Here is an 18,715-nt window from a genome sequence, read left to right on the forward strand (position 1 = left end):
ATTCTTGTTTGTAGAGGTTTGTTATGTATATTATATCTACTTATACCTGAAGATCAAGTCCTTCTTAGTGCTAATGTATCAATCACTGTATTAGGTTAATGGTGAGAATACAGTATAAATGTAATTTAAAATTCATCTTGTATGTAGATCCTTATGCTATTTTTTTTGGTGCATGAAATTTAGTTATATGGTAGTAACACAATGTGTGTGTGTGTGTGTGTGTGTGTGTGTGTGTGTGTGTGTGCGCGCACACACGCACGTGGGCGCACGTGTGTGCGTTCCAGAAAAGGCTGTTCATATTTGAAAGAAAGCAGCAGCCCCATCTCTGCATGATAATGTTGTTTATGTTGAGCACACCAGAACAAACAAGCATTCATCATTCGTCTATTCACAGAAAGAAAGGCAGATCAGTGAGATCCTATAAAAGACAACACAACAATGTATCTCAGTTCATCCCTTTGACCGAAACAAATCCACAGCTGGACCCAGGTTGAATGGGGATCACCGTTTGTGATGAAGGTCCATTTCCCTTTGAGCTGCTGATGAGGTCTCCAAAAGCGATGATGACAAGTGGATGCTAATAAATTTGCAGATTCACACACAATGGAACACCTGTTGTCTGTAGGTGAGAACATAATCAGCCTAAAAACAAGTGAGACATCATGTAGCTCTTTTAAATCAGATGTGTTGTTAAGCCATCTGGGAGAGTCAGCTAGATTTCTCTGTCATCCTGGTTGTGCCCAGCAGGTGGCAACATGTTTAACACAAAGTAGGGCACTGGTGCACAAAATCAAGCCAGCATAGGTTTGGGCGTCCCTACAAATGTTGCATCAACATCTCAACTACAGCAGAGGCGAAGTGGGGTGGTGGCTTCTGGGGCTCCATACCTTGATTTTTTCTCAAGAGTCCCAAATCTTTTTAGGTTTTTAAAATACCTTCAACTTTGTGTGATTCAGAAAACAATATGTTATTCATCCCAATATGCTTTTCGCCAAAAACATCTGATGTAGTTTTCTTATGCTGGGTTCAAATGACTTTCAAATGTATTTAAATCTTACAAATGTAGATTTTGATGTTCTTTTTTTAAAAAATAGTAGGGGAAAAATGTCTTATCAACTTCGTTCATAATAATCATAATTGTGTATTTAAAAATATGTTACAGAATTATTTTCAATTCATAAGCACTCCTTTCAGGTTATTTGTCAGCTTTTTTTTCCTTGTTTTTTTTTTTTATTATTCTCTTATCAACTTCGTTCATAATAATCATAATTGTGTATTTAAAAATATGTTACAGAATTATTTTCAATTCATAAGCACTAGTGTTTTATTTTTTTTTTTTTTTTTTTTTACTTTTTAAAAAAAAAAATATTTAATTTATTTTTTTAAACTAATTTTACAGGATTGAATCTGGGGTTTTGTTTTGTTTTTATAAATAGGCCAAATTGTTTTTGCTAATAATATGCTGCATTCCTGTCAATGTGTATTTTCAGACATTACATTTTTGAAAAAACAATTAAAACAATTAAATTATCAAACAATAATTTGGTTGCCCCCCTGCAGTAACACTGAGGACCCAATAGGGGTTGTGGACCCTCTGTTTAAGGAAAGGAGTTAAAAATTAATTCTGTGAAATCTATACCAGCAAAGTATAACATATTATATAATAGTATGCTTTTTACACCAAATACCTCACCTTTTACACCTAAAAAGTAGCATCAGACACTTTTTTGTCTCTTTTTAGGTGGCTGGTGTGAAAATTCGTCATCCTTAACATTTATGGTGTCATGGTTTCAGAATGATAAAGACAGTTGGAAAACAATCAAATACAAAAAAGAGTGGGATTTACAGGATTTTTTTATTTTTGGCAGCCATTATGTTTTTCCAGCATAATGTACAGATCTTTAAATACTCTATTATTTCATAATGCTTTAAAAAATAGTGCAAATATACTCTAATGGGAAAATAACCATACCCCGGACAGCCAGGTGTGTGCTGAGCCACGAATGTTTTCAACATCTGGCTCCGGCCCTGATTTACAGTAATTCATCACAGCTGCTTTATTTTTACATGTGCAACAGGAAGCGCACCTGTTCCCATATGCTGCCTTCATGTGCACCTCGTGATAGTCGTAAATCAGAGTAATCGCCAATTTATATAAAACACAAAGTGGGGCTAGCGGTTTCAGTGTTGTAGCAGTTGAGAGAGTTTTTTTCATCTGACATGCTACTGATATTTAGTATCTTGGTTATGATCCACCACCAAAATCAACTAATTTGACAGGCATTTTAATGATTAAAAACAGACTCTCTGATGTATTTACAACTCAATTTTTTTTTTTCCGATCGTCCTTAAAGTCAGCACCAACTCCTGATCCGCCTCTAAACAATGAGGAACTTTCCCTCTTTGCACTCAGGCGACGTGGGATGCATGGGACGGGATGAGGTGATAAACAGCGGACAAAAAATGTGAAGTGAGAGGGAGTTTGGATCCACAAGAATATTATTTCCTTATTAAACAATAAGGAAAACATGGCGAATTCAAGCGAGGCTCTGAATGTGACCTCCGCTCAGGCTCACCGTGCTGAGATCCTGGAAAATCCACTGCAGGTAAGTTTGTTTCACTTCCAAACTGTTGAGAAGACGAAGTTTACACGCAGTGGAGCATAAAATGGTGCGATGTGAGACAGTTGTATCAGAACAACAGTTGAATATTTCAGAGATTGTGGAGTAGGTTAAACCTTTGAAACCTGAACAAAAAAAATGACCCGCAATAAGTGCAGAAAATAACAAATATATGTACATTTTTTTCTGTAACATAATTTCAATATATAATTAATGTAGTTATACATATAGCCTATTTTTCGAAATATTTAGCCGTAGTTTTTTCAGAATTTTCTTAACCCCCCCCCCCCCCCCCCCCCCTTTTTTAAAACGACTTTTCAGGTCATTGTCTTCGTCTCCTTTTACTAAAATCTTGCAGTTTGTGGATCATTGGTCACTGCCTTTTTCCCCCATGTTTTTTAAACCCAATTCACTTCTTTGTTCAGACAGTTAATTTGAGACATTTTCCACACCAGGGTATGTCAAATTTATGATGTGAAATTATACAAGAAGATATATGTAAATATTCGCCCATATTTATATTTATTTATTTATGCCATTTAAAGACATTTTTAAAGCCACAAGTTTAAGAACATGATGCTTTCTAAAAATATTAAAATGAAAAAGATAATGCAAATTGTCATTGGCTAAAGCCAGCATTAGATATCACGTATTTACTTTGCTCACCACGACATGATATAAATCATGCTGAACCTGTTTCAGCTGTTCAGCTTCACTGCAAAAAGTCAGAGCTGGGTGGGAGGAGAAAACAAGGAAAGTTTTGACCTAATCCTTTTTTTTGGACTTGCAGGAACTTCCTCCCTGACTTAAATTTGGAGCAGGAAGTCACACTAATGTTAGAGAAGATTAAGTTAGGCTGAAAAAAAAAATCTTGGAAGTCAGAATATAACCTCAGCCTCCAAAGCTTTTTGGTTAATGAGCACTCAGTGTGGATGAGGGAGCCAGACGGCGCAGAGATCTATCGGTGTTGGCACCTGTCACAACTATTTTCTAAAGTGACCATGATTAAGTCATTGTGTTGAAAGGTCTTTTCTTTTTCTTTTGAACTTTTAACTTTGAAGTGGACTGTCTGACTGTGCATTGAGTTGAGTTTGCGCACATCTCTGTGTGTGTGTGTGTGTGTGTGTGTGTGTTGTGTGTGTGTATGGTAATGTAATGTCTGTCTTTTCCACTGTGTGTATGCTAATGTCCTATGTGTGTGTCCATCCTCTGCACTCCTACTCTCAGGGAGACACGCATTCTCCTCATGCTCATCTTCCCCTGTCAGTGTGTTTCTTTCTTTCTGCCATGTCTCCTCTGTGTGACATTACCAATGAGGGGCAGAGAGAGAAAGAGAGAGACAGACAGAGGAGGAGTGAGAGGCGTGTGTGTAATGAGTAATGGCCCATGGGTGGGTTGTGAGAGAATAGATCTACTGTAAAGAGTCCTGAGCAGCTGGCTAATGGTCCCAGCTACCCACCATCCCAGAGAACATCCCAACATCCAAGGGACAATATCTGCCTGTCTCGCACTTTAACTGCCTCCCAGAGCTGAACATTGTTTCCACTGATGGACTGAAAATGTTCACGTTCAAGCACACTAATGTTGTCCCATTGGTTGACTCACCCGTTATGGGATGAAAAGTCATCCGTCCCCAAGAGATAACTGCCTCTGGTGATGCATGTTTAATAGTTGGAACATCTCTGCTACAAGCTCAGTGGTTTATAATTTCAGTTTGGTATGTGCAGTGGTGTAAGGTAGTTACAATAGGCCCCTGTGCACGCTACTGTGAGGGGCCCTAGTGCACCAAGCTTCTAGTTATGAGGCACACACCATTAGGCATCTTTTTTACTGCTGCTTTTATGTTTAAAAGGCATGGCTAAAGTAACATCTCGTCTCTCTTGATCAAGTCAAAAACATCAACATACGTATTACCCAGCAATCATCATTGCATATCTGCATATGAAAAAATAACAGAAGAAAGAAATGCTTCATTTAATTGAATAGGTTTTTTAATAGTTTATTTGTGGTTTTTCATAGTTTATGTAAGCATGCCATTGCATAATGTGACAAAAGAATGAAGATACCATTTTGTTTTTAGTAATTTTTTTTTTTTTTTACCAGTTTAACCAATTTCATTTTTTAAAAAACAACTAACTGAAATGAATACTGAAACTAGATTTAAGAATTTCAGAATAGGCATTACAATACAAACACAGTATTTTGAGAAGGCAGTTGACTCATGTCATGTAGACATCCCAGTCTCAACAAACATAAGCACCACAGCCTCCCAATGCTTACTGTGTTGACAGTTTTCGCCAAACTGATAAAGACTAAAACTAAAGGCATTTCCTGCATATTTTTATTTTATTTTGTTAGTTTTTAGTTAAATATAATAACCTTGATTTGAGTGTTTTCAAACGTTGAACACAGCTCAGATGGCAATCTCAATCACTCGCAAGGGCTCTTTCTCTGCCCAACACATTGCTGGAGGGCCTGTGCTCTAAACAGACCCTTGCAGGCCCCACTGCATCTGCACTGTCTATATTTACAACCCCTGGGACTGTGTATCAGTCTGAGGGGTTAAACCTGTGCAGACTTTGCTTCAAGAGCAACTGTGCTACTTGGCAGTTTTCCTAAAGATAACCGTTTGGCAGACATTACTCTACAACTCATGTGCCTACATCAGTGTAAGTAGTTAATATTTCTTCTTTGTCCTGGTACCACACATGACAGTTATTCAGTCAGTCTCTCTGTCCATCACTTTGATCCAGAGCAGGTCATTTTTTCAAAGTTGCTCTATGTACTTGACCTTGGATATTCACGGTCTCCAGAGGATTAATGTGAATATCTCTGCTGACCCCCCCGATAGTGCTAATTATGCCATTATCAATCCAAATAGAATATCTTGTACACAAGATACAGTATATAAAAATGTAATAGGCAATTTCCTTTATAATTTACTGACTACATTCTTTGTCCTAGGGCAATAAATCCTTTTTATTCTAATAACACTGTTTCTCTTCGCAGCCTTATTATTGGGAAGGTTCTTAGAAAAGCAAAATTGTATTCATCTTGTACGTGTATTATTGGATGTACATTACATATTAAAAGTTTCCCTTGAAAGTAATCATTTGACCTTGATCAGAGTCCCCTTACAGCCTTTATTTGGTCAGTAGTTTAAAGTAAAATTGGCAAGGAGTGAGCCATTGAGGATTTTTGGAAGCATGTTCTTATCACTTAAATCTGCTGACAGGCCCATAATTTGCATATTTTAATAGTAATAATAATCTAACCTTAAAACTGACCTAATAAGTAAGGTTGCCAAGATTAATGTCTACATCCTTCTTCGAACCTCTGCTTTGTCTGTAGCAGCCGTCTCTGAGTAGAAACTGACGGGCTTCATCCAGAGATCAGCCCATCCTAGGGTGGGACAGATCCCCATTGTCAGTGGACACAAAGGACCATGCTGTCTATCTGTCTGTCTTTAGGTCAGGGTGGTGGCGAGGAGGAGGAGGAGGATCAGTGCTGTCCGTCCCTCAATCAGCTTTAAGGCCCATTTAGCTTTGGTTGCTTTAGCTTTGGTGTAGATTCAGACAGGAGAGCCAAAAAACTTAAAGGTGCAGTATTTAAGTTCCAGCCACCCAGTCCAGTCCATAGGGGGCCATATTTCAATCTTTAAATACCAGTCTACTACTGGGTCCATACAACTGCAATTTACAGTCTTAATAAAGCTAACTCATAACTGACAGCAGAGCAAGAATAGAGTCAATCAAAATAAGGCTGATAGTTAGATAGATAGATAGATAGATAGATAGATAGATAGATAGATAGATAGATAGATAGATAGATGCCTTTATTGTCATTGTAGGTGAAACAGTCACACCACATCACATCATACCATTTGAAAATTTTATGGTGAACTGTAAGCCTACAGTTTGTGTTGTCATTAGTTAAAGATTAGCTAAAGATATGTTTTAGTAAATAGTCAATGTTAGATGTTACTTAGCAGTATCAAACTGCATCTTTTTACTTTCCAAGAGCTGTCTCCAGTGTTAGAAAGCCACACTAATATTTACGCTAGTTTTGCTTCTTCTTACATTGCTTCTTTTCTTGAGCTGCTTGTGATGAGGATAATGGTCGCTTTCCTGGAAATTCGGCCATCACTGTGTTTCTTACACACTAACTGGCAAATTAACTTAGACTGTAACTTCTACAGTGTATCCATTAGAGGCTGACAGATTATCAGCCTGACCGATTATTGGGGCCAATATTTGGCATTTTGTATCTGCGTTGTGTTTTTAATGATCGCTGATGAAATTTATTGATTAAAAAGTGCAAACAAAGTGTCAGCATGGGAGGAACTTTTACTTTGTAAAGCGTTAGGAAGTTATTTTTCTGTATTCATTCATATTGTTATTTTTCGCTTGACTTTATACAAAAAGATACTGGGAAAATTCTGTATATGATGTTGAAAGTTTCAGTTTTGATTAAACATTTGGCATTTTAACAAAGTTTGTGTTGGAGTTTGTTATATTACAAATTCTAAATATTGATGGAAAGATTTTCATTTCTCATTGTAACTTTTTTATTGTAGTCTCAGTGAATAATAATAATCGGTATTGGTATTAGCCCTGAAAAACCAATATCTGTCGACCCCTAGTATCCATTGATCCAGCTGGCTTAACTTTTGTGGCACACTAGATGCTACAGTGACTCACAATCGCCTCTCAGGCCAGGATGTGTTATTACAGAGGGGGTGGCCCGTCCCTGGCCTGTCCCTGGCCCGTCCCTGGCCTGTCCCTGGCCCGTCCCTGGCCCGTCCCTGGCCCGTCCCTGGCCTGTCTCTGGCTGCTTAACTGTGGATGTCTCTGCATTACAATACATCAGTATGTTGGACATAACGTCAAAAGTGTTACTTCTTAACACTCAGTTGATAGGGTTAGTTAATTTTTTGATGTTTTAAACTGAAATTATATCTTACATAATGCACTTTTGAGCAGCTGTATGCTTTGCAAATGGGCACAAAGTTTGGTGTTCTGATCCAGTGATTACAGTTTGCTCTATGCAAGAACACACTTGTGAAAAATTGCTTGTCACCAGAGTTGCGTGTAGTATGGATGATGAATGTCCTCACCAGGGTGAATGTGGGTGCAGGATTAAGGTTACAGTAGGAATACAAATAAGGTAAAACATGAACTATGCAAGCGTAATGTGTGCATGTTTTATTCAGAGTCTCATTCTCAGTCCAGTCCTATAATACAGCAAACACTATTCTCACTTGTGCATTACTTACATTAAGTTTATACCTTGAGGGTGAAAAAAACTTTAAAATTACTAGACACTCAAATTGACTTTATTTCTGACATTTATTTAATAGAATTTACACTGACTGTGATTAGATTTAAAAGATACAGAGGAACAGTTAAAATAAACAGAAAAACTTCAGTGGATGAAATCTGACACGTTTTTGATTGTGCCTTGATGATAAATGTGCTTATGCGGTTCTCTGAGTTTTTGCTGACTTTAGTGTATCTTGATTGTGATATTCAAACTCGCTGGCCCACTGCTGTCAGACTCCTGTTTGAGTTTGTGTCATTGTGAATTTTAAAGCGCTGAGTAAAAGCACACTGAGGTCTTTTATTTGATCCGTTGCCTGGTTTCCTCACAATCTGTGTCAGTATCAGGTTAAAGAACACAATTACCTTCTCTGATTCTCACAGTAATTTTGCCGTTTCTTGTTAAGACTCGCAGCAGGCTGCTCAGAGTCTGGTATTGTGTGCTGTGTTGTTTGCCAGTTAAGCTGTCAGTTCTTTGGTGTCAATTGTTCTCCAGTGACATTTTGTGCAATCAAATCCCACTTTGTCACAAATTAATTACATTTTGACAAAGCTGAAAGAAAGCTGGAGTATAATTAGCTTTTCATGATACCTGGCCAGGAACAACCCTGCAATTACAGGAGACTTCATCAAACGTACAAACTGGAGCAGTAAAAGAGAAGTCCACCTAAAAACTACTGGCTAACTCTCCAAATACAGATGCAGCGATGGTAGAAGTGTTCAGATACTTCACTTAAGTAAAAGTAGATATAATGTAATTGGAAAATACTCAACTGCATGTAAAATTCCTGCATTCAAATTTTACTTAAGTAAAAGTAAGCTGGAGTTAAGAAGATAATTAAGATTAGTACTCATAATGCAGAATTAGCACACAGGCACAGTTAAATAAAGAGGACTTTATTTTTTTTAAAGGGCACTAAACTGATTATATTTCCTGAGAGTAACAATTCCATTTCATCCAATATTTTTCACCACTGGCTTTCTGTTGTCTAAGGGTGTAAGTGATCTTTTCAAACTTCCTGAAGACTGTAAGATTTTTGCAATCTTGTAAGTTTTGACATGGATATTAATAATTTCGCGTACGACGTCAAGTTTGATGTATGCAGACTGTACAAAGGCATTCCCTCCTGAGTTGCAGGCTACGACGTACATATGTCTACCGTCAATAAACTGATAAGAATTTGGTGGTCATAGGTCGCTGTGACCTCACAACCTTTTTAGTCATAACTCAAGAATGTACATGCTCATTTTGACTAAATTTCATTCAAATGTCTAACAGGATAAAATAATGAAGTGATGACATCCACGTCATTATTCATCATAATGTTCTACAAAAACAATTTTCTGGCCATTACGCAATGTCATAACCCAGGAACAGAAGTGTTTGGTCAGATACTGAGTAGGTGACACTAATGTTGAGTGCCCACCTTCAAGCTGTGATTGTGTAGATCTTGCAACTTGACCAGTTTGCTGAGGCCGTAATTCAGTACAATTCAAGTACAGTAAATTAGTTATTTTCCAGCATTGCATAGAGCAAGCAGCGTTATCTTAAATTCTTTACCATGCAGCTTCTGAAAGGTAAAGCTTAATAGCAAAAAAAAAAATGTTAAGTTCTGCAAAACATCAAATCCAAGTAGTTAACACACTATTAAAGTGCAACACAGGGAGCTTAGTGTTGTGTAGCCTCTCGCTTTCCTCAGGTAAAGTGTGTAATGTTTGCTAAGTAAGCCACAAGCCAGTGGCACTCCCAACGTGCCGGCCTCGCCTGCCTTTACTGCTTTGTTTGATTTCCTGCAACAGGAAAACTCTCTCTGTTTATCTTCCCCTCTCTCACACTCTCTCATGTGGATTTTCCTCCCGCAGTGGGTGGAGCATTTTAGGCTCAAGCTGTCTTGGTGACATGCTTGTGTTCCTGCTGTGACCACCCTTACTGCAAATGCATGCACTCTCTCTCCCATCAAAAGCTAAACGACAAACAAAGGATAATATACGGTAAATAGATTGAATACACTTCACTCCCGTGTGAAGTCTGTGGAATAAACTATCCTCAGGCTGTACATCCACTACCTTGTACTCTTAACACACTGTTTCTCTCTCTCACAAACACAAAGTCATTCTGCCCCCTGGCCCCTCTCAGCATTAACCAGCAGCCTCCTTGTGGGCTCAGTAACTGCAAAGCAGCGGGCCACTTACACTCTGTCCTGTAAGGCTTGATAAGGTTATTGATCTTGGTTTAGTGAACTGAGCACAGCTGGCCCGATGGATGACACCTTCTGTCTGATCGTGAATTACCACAGAGCCGTTAGTCGTCATTTCTTACAGTAATGACAGCCCACCACACACTCTCTCTCTGTCTGTCTGTCTCCTTCAACATTTGAGGAAGGAGGCTATCATCGCACACCCCCCCGCACACAAACACACACTCTTTACCTTGATGTGATATCAGCCCCAGAGGAATCTCATCAGCGAGTCGCCCATCTGCTCCCCACCTCCCCCTCCTAAATCCTGTTTACCTCTGCAAGCATCACACATATAGATAGATAAACACACACTGGAGTCAAAAACCTGTTTGCCTGTGGTGTGGTATCATCCTCGCTGTTTCAGGTCAGTGGACTCATCAGACTTTGTGTCAAGGTTGAATGGAGCAGAGGATGAGGAGGATAGAAACAGATTGTGAAATAAGAAATGATGAGGTGTGTTATGCAGTAAAGAAGGTACAACCCAAGAGGTTTTATTTTAAAGTGGGATGTTGGGTGGAATTATGTTGTGTGATGATCAGAGAGGTCAAAACTAATTGAAAATGGGCTGTAGGTACATGTTTCCTCATTTCTTCACTTCTACCCTTTCCTTTGAATGATGTGGGGACTTTTGTCTTTCTTTTCTTTTGGTGCACAGACTACAGATCCCATGGCAATAGACGTGAGTGTGTTACATTAACCAAACATTCAGCCACAGGCTAATGAGGTAGTGTATTCCTGTCGTGTTTAGAAGCTTAGACAGAAGACTGCAAATGAGACCCTAATTAAACTCCAAACTGAGATCTGGGACTCGGTCATTGTCGTAGCATTTTGCTGGACAAAAATGGACACTAGAATATTGGGTAACCCTTTGGGGTTTATGTAATGATGGATAAAATACGTCACTTTTTGTTTTATAGGGCTGCCCTGAATAAATATTCTCAATGAATCCAATCTTTGAAGGTGTTTATTGAAACATCAGTTTTGAGCAGGCCCCCAGGAGGTGCAAAGGGCTTTAATGCCAGTTTTCATATTGGCCAAAAAGTTTACCTAAATTGGGAAAGAGGGGTCTGTAAATCATTGGATACATTTTTTGAGCATAACAGCCTCCACAAAATGACTCATCCCCCTAACAAGATCTATTTATTCCAATACCATTTTGAAAGTCTGAAAAAGCTGCAAGATTAAATCATTTTATCCCCATCCATGTTAGTGAAATGCTAAACCAGAAGTAGCTGGCTCCACTGGCAGAAGTCTCTCGCTTTATGGGCCCAATGACGTAGAAGCAGCATTGATCACCTGGGTATTTTCATACTGCAGAAAACAGAGCTTTCTTGACTGCATGCGCCACTGAGCAACAATGAAGTATCCAGGTCTGTTAATAAATCCATGGTTTTTAGTCATTACATCTAAAACAATGTGACAAGTAGCCACTTTGTTAGCATGCAGGTCACAGTTACATTAACTACAACAGCTATAAAAAAGAAGACTTAGCAATACAACAAAACTTTAACATACAGTTTCCTAATGACTTGCCAAGGTGGTTGTAGATTTGTGTTTCTCTCTTTTGGTGTATCTGGCACTCGACTTTTTGGGCTCATCTTTGTAAATTTTGATACTATTCCAGATGCTTAACTATTTTGAGATCTTGCCACTAGGACCAAAAAGACTTTTGCAATTTGTAAGTCTAGAGTATGATCTCATTAAAAGAAAGGTTATGAAATTGTGTTCCGTGGAAGATTCATCATTTTGTCTTGCGGTCCTTTGTATGCTTCACTGCAGTGTCAGAGGCTGACAGAGAGAGCAGAGGGTTACGGCTGTTTTCCTTGTTCAGAGAGTGGGTTTTGGTCTATGGTTAATGATTTTAAGAGTAAGCTAAAATGACAGCTCCATCCCCTCAGTAGTGTGAAGAGATATTTTATATTTTCCACAAAGTTTGTTTAATAATGTGCTCTGACAGAGCGCTAGACGACCTCTGGATTGCGTGATAGTGATCAGTTGTTGTGTTTGGAGACTGGAGGAATTAATTTGCACTCCATTCATTCTGCTAGCCTTTGACCACAGTGCTGTTATCTCATTGTCAGCAGTATCAGATGGACATTACAGACAATAACCCACTGCCCGTCTTATCTCACAGTATGGGCCACTGAACCTGAGCATTTACTCTCTCTCCTCTATTTTTTCTAATCTAGTGCTGCTCTCCTCCCATTTTTTACCATACCTTTCTCCCTCCCTCTCATTTTTCAGCCCCTTTGCCTTGCATCCTTTGCTTTTAATTCCTATTATTGTATCTCCCTCCTCTCTTTTCTCTCTACCCCCATCTCTCTCATAATGCTCTTTCAAGGGATAAATACTTGGATGTGCTTGGCCGCTTCTACCGCAGTGATTGAGTTTCTTTCTTTAGGTTTTCATCATTTACATTCCACCCCCACTGCGCGCTTTCATTTCTTTGTAAACTTTGTCCGCCCACAGCCACCGGTATGTTTATGACCTAAAATTAAATTTCCTCTTGGCAATAATTCCTCCAAGCATATGGGGGAAAGTAGCTGAGCGGATTCTTGAAACATTTAAAGCGAATGGATCCTGTTTCTCCTTCCATCACTGAAGTGCCAGTTATGCATTCCTGCAGGGAGTTGGCTACAAAAAGATATGGCCACATTGCCAAAGAATCTCAGTATACAAGGCTGTTCTGGGGGGGCAATATTTCTCAAGAGCTTTACATGCTTTTTAGCCAAGCTGGTGGCGTGGCTCTAGGGATAGCAGTGTCGGTAAGTCAATACACCACTTTGGTCCAGACTTAAATATTGTAAGAGCTATTGGATGGATTGCCAAAAGACTATATAGACGTTTAAGTTCTCCAAAAGATAAATCCCTTCTGAATTTTCTCATCCATTACCTTTCCATATAGCATTTTCACCAGGTCAAAATTGTAATTCGTCTAATACTTTGGTTTATGATCAAATACCTGCAAAACTACCGATATTTTCGTCAGCCTCAGCTGTGCTTCTTTTTTAGTGCCACTTCAGAAATATCAGCATGATAACATGGTCTACTTGTGAATATAATAAACATTTTACCTGCCAACTATGAGCATCTTGGCATTTTCTTTATTAGCATGTTAGCAAGCTGAGTCATCATTTAGCGATGCCCAAGTACAGCCAGTAGACTATATAATACGACCTAACCCAGCCGCTGCCTCTGAAACGTGAGACCGATGCAGAAGTGCCTAATAGCGAATTTGATGAAATAGTAATAATACCTTTTTTCATATTAGTAATAACTGTCACTATATCCTGACAGTAGTACATGAGTTAAACAATCTGTGAAAAAATAATGTTTTTTTTGGCTCCTCTTAGTGCTCCTTAAAGCATGTGTGAGAATTCACCAAGCAGTTTTTGACATGTGTCAGAGACTTCTCCTGGCTCTGATTGGTTGTTTTGTTTAGATGCTGTGGATATCTATATAATGCCATAAAAAGTGTAAGGAGAAGGAGCATGTTTTTTTTTTGTTTCTGTCTCATGAACTGCTGTCAGGACATGTTGACAGTTTCAGCAAATATGACAAAGGTAATTTTTATAAATGTGAACCCTCTAAACCTGCATTCTTTCAAATGGCCAGCAGGGGGCATCTCAGGGGGCAACTTCACTGATTGCACAAAGACGTTTTTGGTGATTGACCCTGCTTCTCAACTGATTTATTACATCAGCAAAGATTTTCCTATTAAGTTTACGATCAAGAACCACTGGTTTTAAATCTTTGTAATACGACATTATGTTTATTTTGTTAATTAGACTAAAATAGGCTAGATGATTAAGCTAGGTAGGCTTTAGGGTGTGGCTACCTTCTGATTGCCAACACAGTGACCTGTTAGTCATGATAGAGGCGTGGCTATAAGTAACCTCACAAATTTAGCCTCTCATTCATATATTATTACTTCTGACTTAATAATAACTGGTGGCAATAGCCAAAATGCCCAACCCAAACTTCAAAACAGCAGCCCACAAACCAGTTGTTGAAATAACTGTGTCTATGTCCACTTCTTTCATACAGTCTGGTACAGCTTTACAGAGTCACTATCGCGGCTGTAGACTCTGTCTTGTTGATTTGCTGCTGTGACACTTGAACTGCCCATATTAAAGTCCACCAACAATGCACGCAGCATTTCTGGAGCTCTGTTCCCACAACCTTACATATGTCTCATAACCAGGATGTTTGTGTGTACTAACCTGCATACAGACCTATGTGAGGTGTCATATATCGTGGGAGAGTTAAATTTCTGTCTTTGTGTCTGTTGCTTTTCGCTGCATGTGAGTGTGTGAGAATTTGAAGTTTGATATCATGAAACCCTGGAAGCCTCTGTACCACCGGAGCACACACACACACACACACACACACACACACACACACGCACACACACACACACGCACACATGCACACACACTAATGCCTTTGAATAATGGAACCAATGGAACAACAGACTCTGAGGTTGTCATGGAAATGACAGATGTGACTTGAGATGGAAGATGGAAGACTTGCAGTGAGTATTATGGGGTGTTTGGAGATGTTGTGTGACAAGTAGAGCGTCACCTGATCTTGTGTCTGTTTACTGTTTGTTCCCACAGACATATCTCGTGGGAATCATAATCTCCATATGTGGGAATGTCCTCATCAGCATTTCACTCAACATACAGGTAGGAAACGCTGGAATCCAGCTGTACAGCAGACACACTGCACGCAGCAGGCTCTTAATGCCTGTAAAGAGTCATTTTTCTACTCTCTAAGCACTGCTAGACTGTGGGATATGCTGACAAGTTCCCAGCAGGCATTGTGTGGCAGACAGCAGAAATGACTTTGTATTTCATGCCAATAAAACCCATTTGAATTAGAAATAATAGAAGTGAATGTTTAAACATCAGAAATCAATTTCATTTTAATACTGTAATTATCAATACAATTGTCCTGTTAAGTATTCAAACAGTTTTTGCTCTTTGTGTCTGGACTTAATTAAAATACTAATTATGCTCCCTGATGTGTTATCAGCACAATTTTAAGTGAAGTTTAAGCAATTATTTTGAGAGGGTCTGAAATGACCTTTTTTTTTTTTTTTAACTATCAGCCACCGGCAGGTATTTTAATGCCTCCATACCAGTAATAGCCCTGGCCGGATTATATTTTATGGTTGTCTCTCCATTCATCCATCCCTTTCTTGCAAACACAATATTTCAGGAACATCTCAAGAGAACTTCTTAAGGGTCCACTTGGACTCAACACTGATTAGATTTTGGGGGTCAATAATTATGATAGAATTTTACACAAATGTTTAATAGGCTAAAGTGATGACGTGATAACATCTTACAGCCAAAGGCTAACTTCACTATGACATCATATTGTTATGCAAAAACACTTTTCTAACCATCATTTAACGTCATAAATCAGGATAGAAGGGGAGACATTTGGGAATCTTGGGAATCCTCCTTTAAACTGTGCTGATTGTATTGATCTTCTCTGCTGCCGGGGGCATAGATGTGTTTGCAGCAACAGTGTTTTCACAGTTATGGATATAAACTGCAAGTGTAACTTGACTGGTTTGTGGAGGCATACAACTGCGTGGCAGTGATTCTAGTTTTTGTCTGCCACTCTAAAATTTTGTTTACCACTTTTAAAATCTAAAAAACTACATCAAGTAATAACATTTAGATCATTTCTGAAATGTTATGAAAGGTGTCAGTCATTGATCGATGTATTTACACAAAAAGGTTTAACATCTGTGGTAAATTTCAGTGTTCAAGTTACACCATGGATTTCAGGAGCCCTATTTTGGGGGTGTTGTGCTGTACACATGCACACACATGTATGAATGCATGAAATATACTATCAACACAATTCAGTTCATACAGAGAATATTTTGCCTGGGTCAACAAAAAAAAATGATCCACGAGCTGATCCACTGTCTCTCTTTCTCACACAGCCTCACACTCGCTACTTGAGCTATTCTTTTAGATTAAATTGATGATTCTTTGAAATTGATAGAACAACATATGGGCATACATGTAAGTTAGCACATTTCTTAATACTGTTTGATTACAATCAGTGAACTTCACTGTTAGTCAAAACAAATATGATTCTACAGCAAGATTTTTACATGTGTAGCTCAATCCATCATACAGCGACCTTACTAACTCTCTGTTGTGTATTATCTCCGTCCACCAAAGTGACGACTGACGATTTTACCAGCCACTGCCAAGTATTTTCCTGCATTTGGCATTAGCAACGGCTAATTTTGGACCCTGGTTTTTGAGTTGCATACTGTATGCACTGTAGTAATCATCCAAAGTCATTTAGAGAGTTTTTTAATAAATTCTCTATAAGCATACAACCTCTTTAGCCTCTACCAGTCTTCGAGGCTGCTGTATAAAAACAGAACATGTCTTCAGTAATCAGTGTTTTTTCCCCATTGCATGATTTAGATAATAAAAACTATTAACGAACATGACAGCTTCAACTAAATGTGAAAAGGTGCTGGAAAGGGCTGATAACAGTTATTTATTAGGTAGTGTAAGTTTCCAAAGATAGAATTGTTAATGATTATGAAGTATGCATTTGTGTTTGCCTTGTACAGCTTCCCACCTCATTGATTTGCTTAATTGGTGTCATGTCTCTTCTTAGATGAAATGCTAATCAGCAGTGGGTGTTATGGTGTGTTTAGAGGTGTGCAGCTGCCTCTGTAATGCTGTTTTATCTCTCAAATGACACCTGTTTTTTCAAAGGTAATATATTTGGCTCCTGTTCCCAACTCTTCCTGACAGAAATATGCCCACGTCCGTCAGTCTCAGCGGGGCTCCAAGCCTTACTACACGTCTGTGATGTGGTGGTGCGGTGTGGTTCTCATGGGCATCGGGGAGCTGGGTAACTTTGCTGCCTACGGCTTTGCCCCAGCATCACTCATAGCCCCGCTAGGCTGTGTGTCTGTCATAGGTAAGGGTGACCTTTTTTCTTCCTCATACATTATCCATGCATGAAGGCAGCAGGAAAGGTTGCTTCCTCTGGGAGCAACAGAAAGCGCTGCCATGTGCAGACTGCTCTTTTTTTCCGGATCTTGTCATAAACAGTCCTTTTTATGCCAAGCGCCTACATTATGTGCTGAACATCTGACAGGTACTTTTGGCTGTGACATTTGAAATGCGTCTTTAATGTACTAAGAATACAGAATGGGAGTAATAGTATAGCGCAAATACTACACTTTTTCAAAAATATCCATATGATATGGATCCATTTACCATTTACTGGAAAACATTGGAGAACATCCCAAACATCTCTGTCAAAAATTAGGAAGAATGTAATCAAAGAGGTCAAGTTTATAACAATATGGGACTGTAAAAAGACTTCATATTTATCCACTTAATATCACAAGTCACTTCACAAACACTGGCTTTAATACTGATTATATAGGCAACTAACACTAAGTTTAACAACTGACTGATGCTGTGAAACATCCTGTGGAATTGGACTTCTGGATATCTGGAATAGAGTTGGACACAATTTATGAAAAATGCATTCATTTATGGCAGTGGTTCCCAATGTTTTTGGGACATCTAAATGTCCCATGTAAATGTAAATGTCTAAATGACATCTAAAATGTTTTGACATCTAAAACAGTAGTTGCCAGTAGCTGAATATTTCAGCCAGATTGACCAAGTAGAGATTTAGTTTAGCAGTTTTATGCAAATATTTTTGAGAGGCCATTGTTCCAATGAATTAGAAGGTAGAGCATCTTTAGCCACTGTATTGTAACGATCCCCGGTGAAAGGGAATATTTTATTGGTGTAAAGTTACAAAAGGGATTTAAATCAAATCTTTGTTTGGACCGCAAAAAATTGGAAGGATTAGACTTACTAAGTGTGATATGGAGTGTTGGATCGCAAGAAGTATGAGAGAGAGATGAATTATGAATGAAAACCAGCCAGAAAACTGGGGCCCTTCTGTGTGTTGCATGTTCTCTCCATGTCATTGTGGCATTTTCATTTCATCTTGACTGTTAGATGTTGAACTTTTCAGTAATTTACAAGTTCAGCAAAGCAGAGGTCACAGGAGTATCTTAAGATATACATACTTTCCTTCTTTACCTTACTCTGTCTCTGATTGGCTCAAAGCACCTCGTCTTTATCAAACAACCTCCTGTCTGAGTCCCCACTCCCAGGTTGGTAACCATTGATCAATGGAAACTATCCAACAAAACATTGACATAACTGATCAAAGTAAATATTAGGACATCATACAACTTTTGATGCATTTACCAGCAAATAGCTCAGCAAAGTAAGCCTTTCCTGAGCAGTGGGCTAAAAGCTTCTATTGAGCTGAAAATGTTTGCATTATGATAACAGCATTGAATGCTGAAAACCAGATTATAGAAACTGCAATATTGTCTCTGTCCTTTTTGCTGTCCCTCTACTCTTATACTCTTACATATTTTTTCATATTAGTGCATCTCCTTGTTAATAGATATGGTCAAAACAAATTTAAAAAGCACCTTATTCAGATA

At 38.6% G+C, this 18,715-nt stretch overlaps 1 protein-coding gene across 1 annotated transcript in view; it reads left to right on the top strand.

Annotated features, from left to right (window-relative positions):
• Nucleotides 1-2,442: 2,442 nt before the first annotated feature.
• The window catches only part of LOC121945874 (NIPA-like protein 2), a 31,628-nt gene continuing 15,355 nt past the window's right edge, over nt 2,443-18,715 (top strand). Inside the window, exons 1-3 of the mRNA XM_042490237.1 lie at nt 2,443-2,606; nt 14,799-14,867; nt 16,983-17,151. Of these exons, the coding sequence (XP_042346171.1) occupies nt 2,529-2,606; nt 14,799-14,867; nt 16,983-17,151 (316 nt within the window). The 5' untranslated portion in view covers nt 2,443-2,528. The remainder of the gene's footprint in view (nt 2,607-14,798; nt 14,868-16,982; nt 17,152-18,715) is intronic.

This window comes from Plectropomus leopardus, chromosome 7 (genome assembly GCF_008729295.1).
Source record: "Plectropomus leopardus isolate mb chromosome 7, YSFRI_Pleo_2.0, whole genome shotgun sequence".
Lineage (NCBI taxonomy): Eukaryota > Metazoa > Chordata > Actinopteri > Perciformes > Serranidae > Plectropomus > Plectropomus leopardus.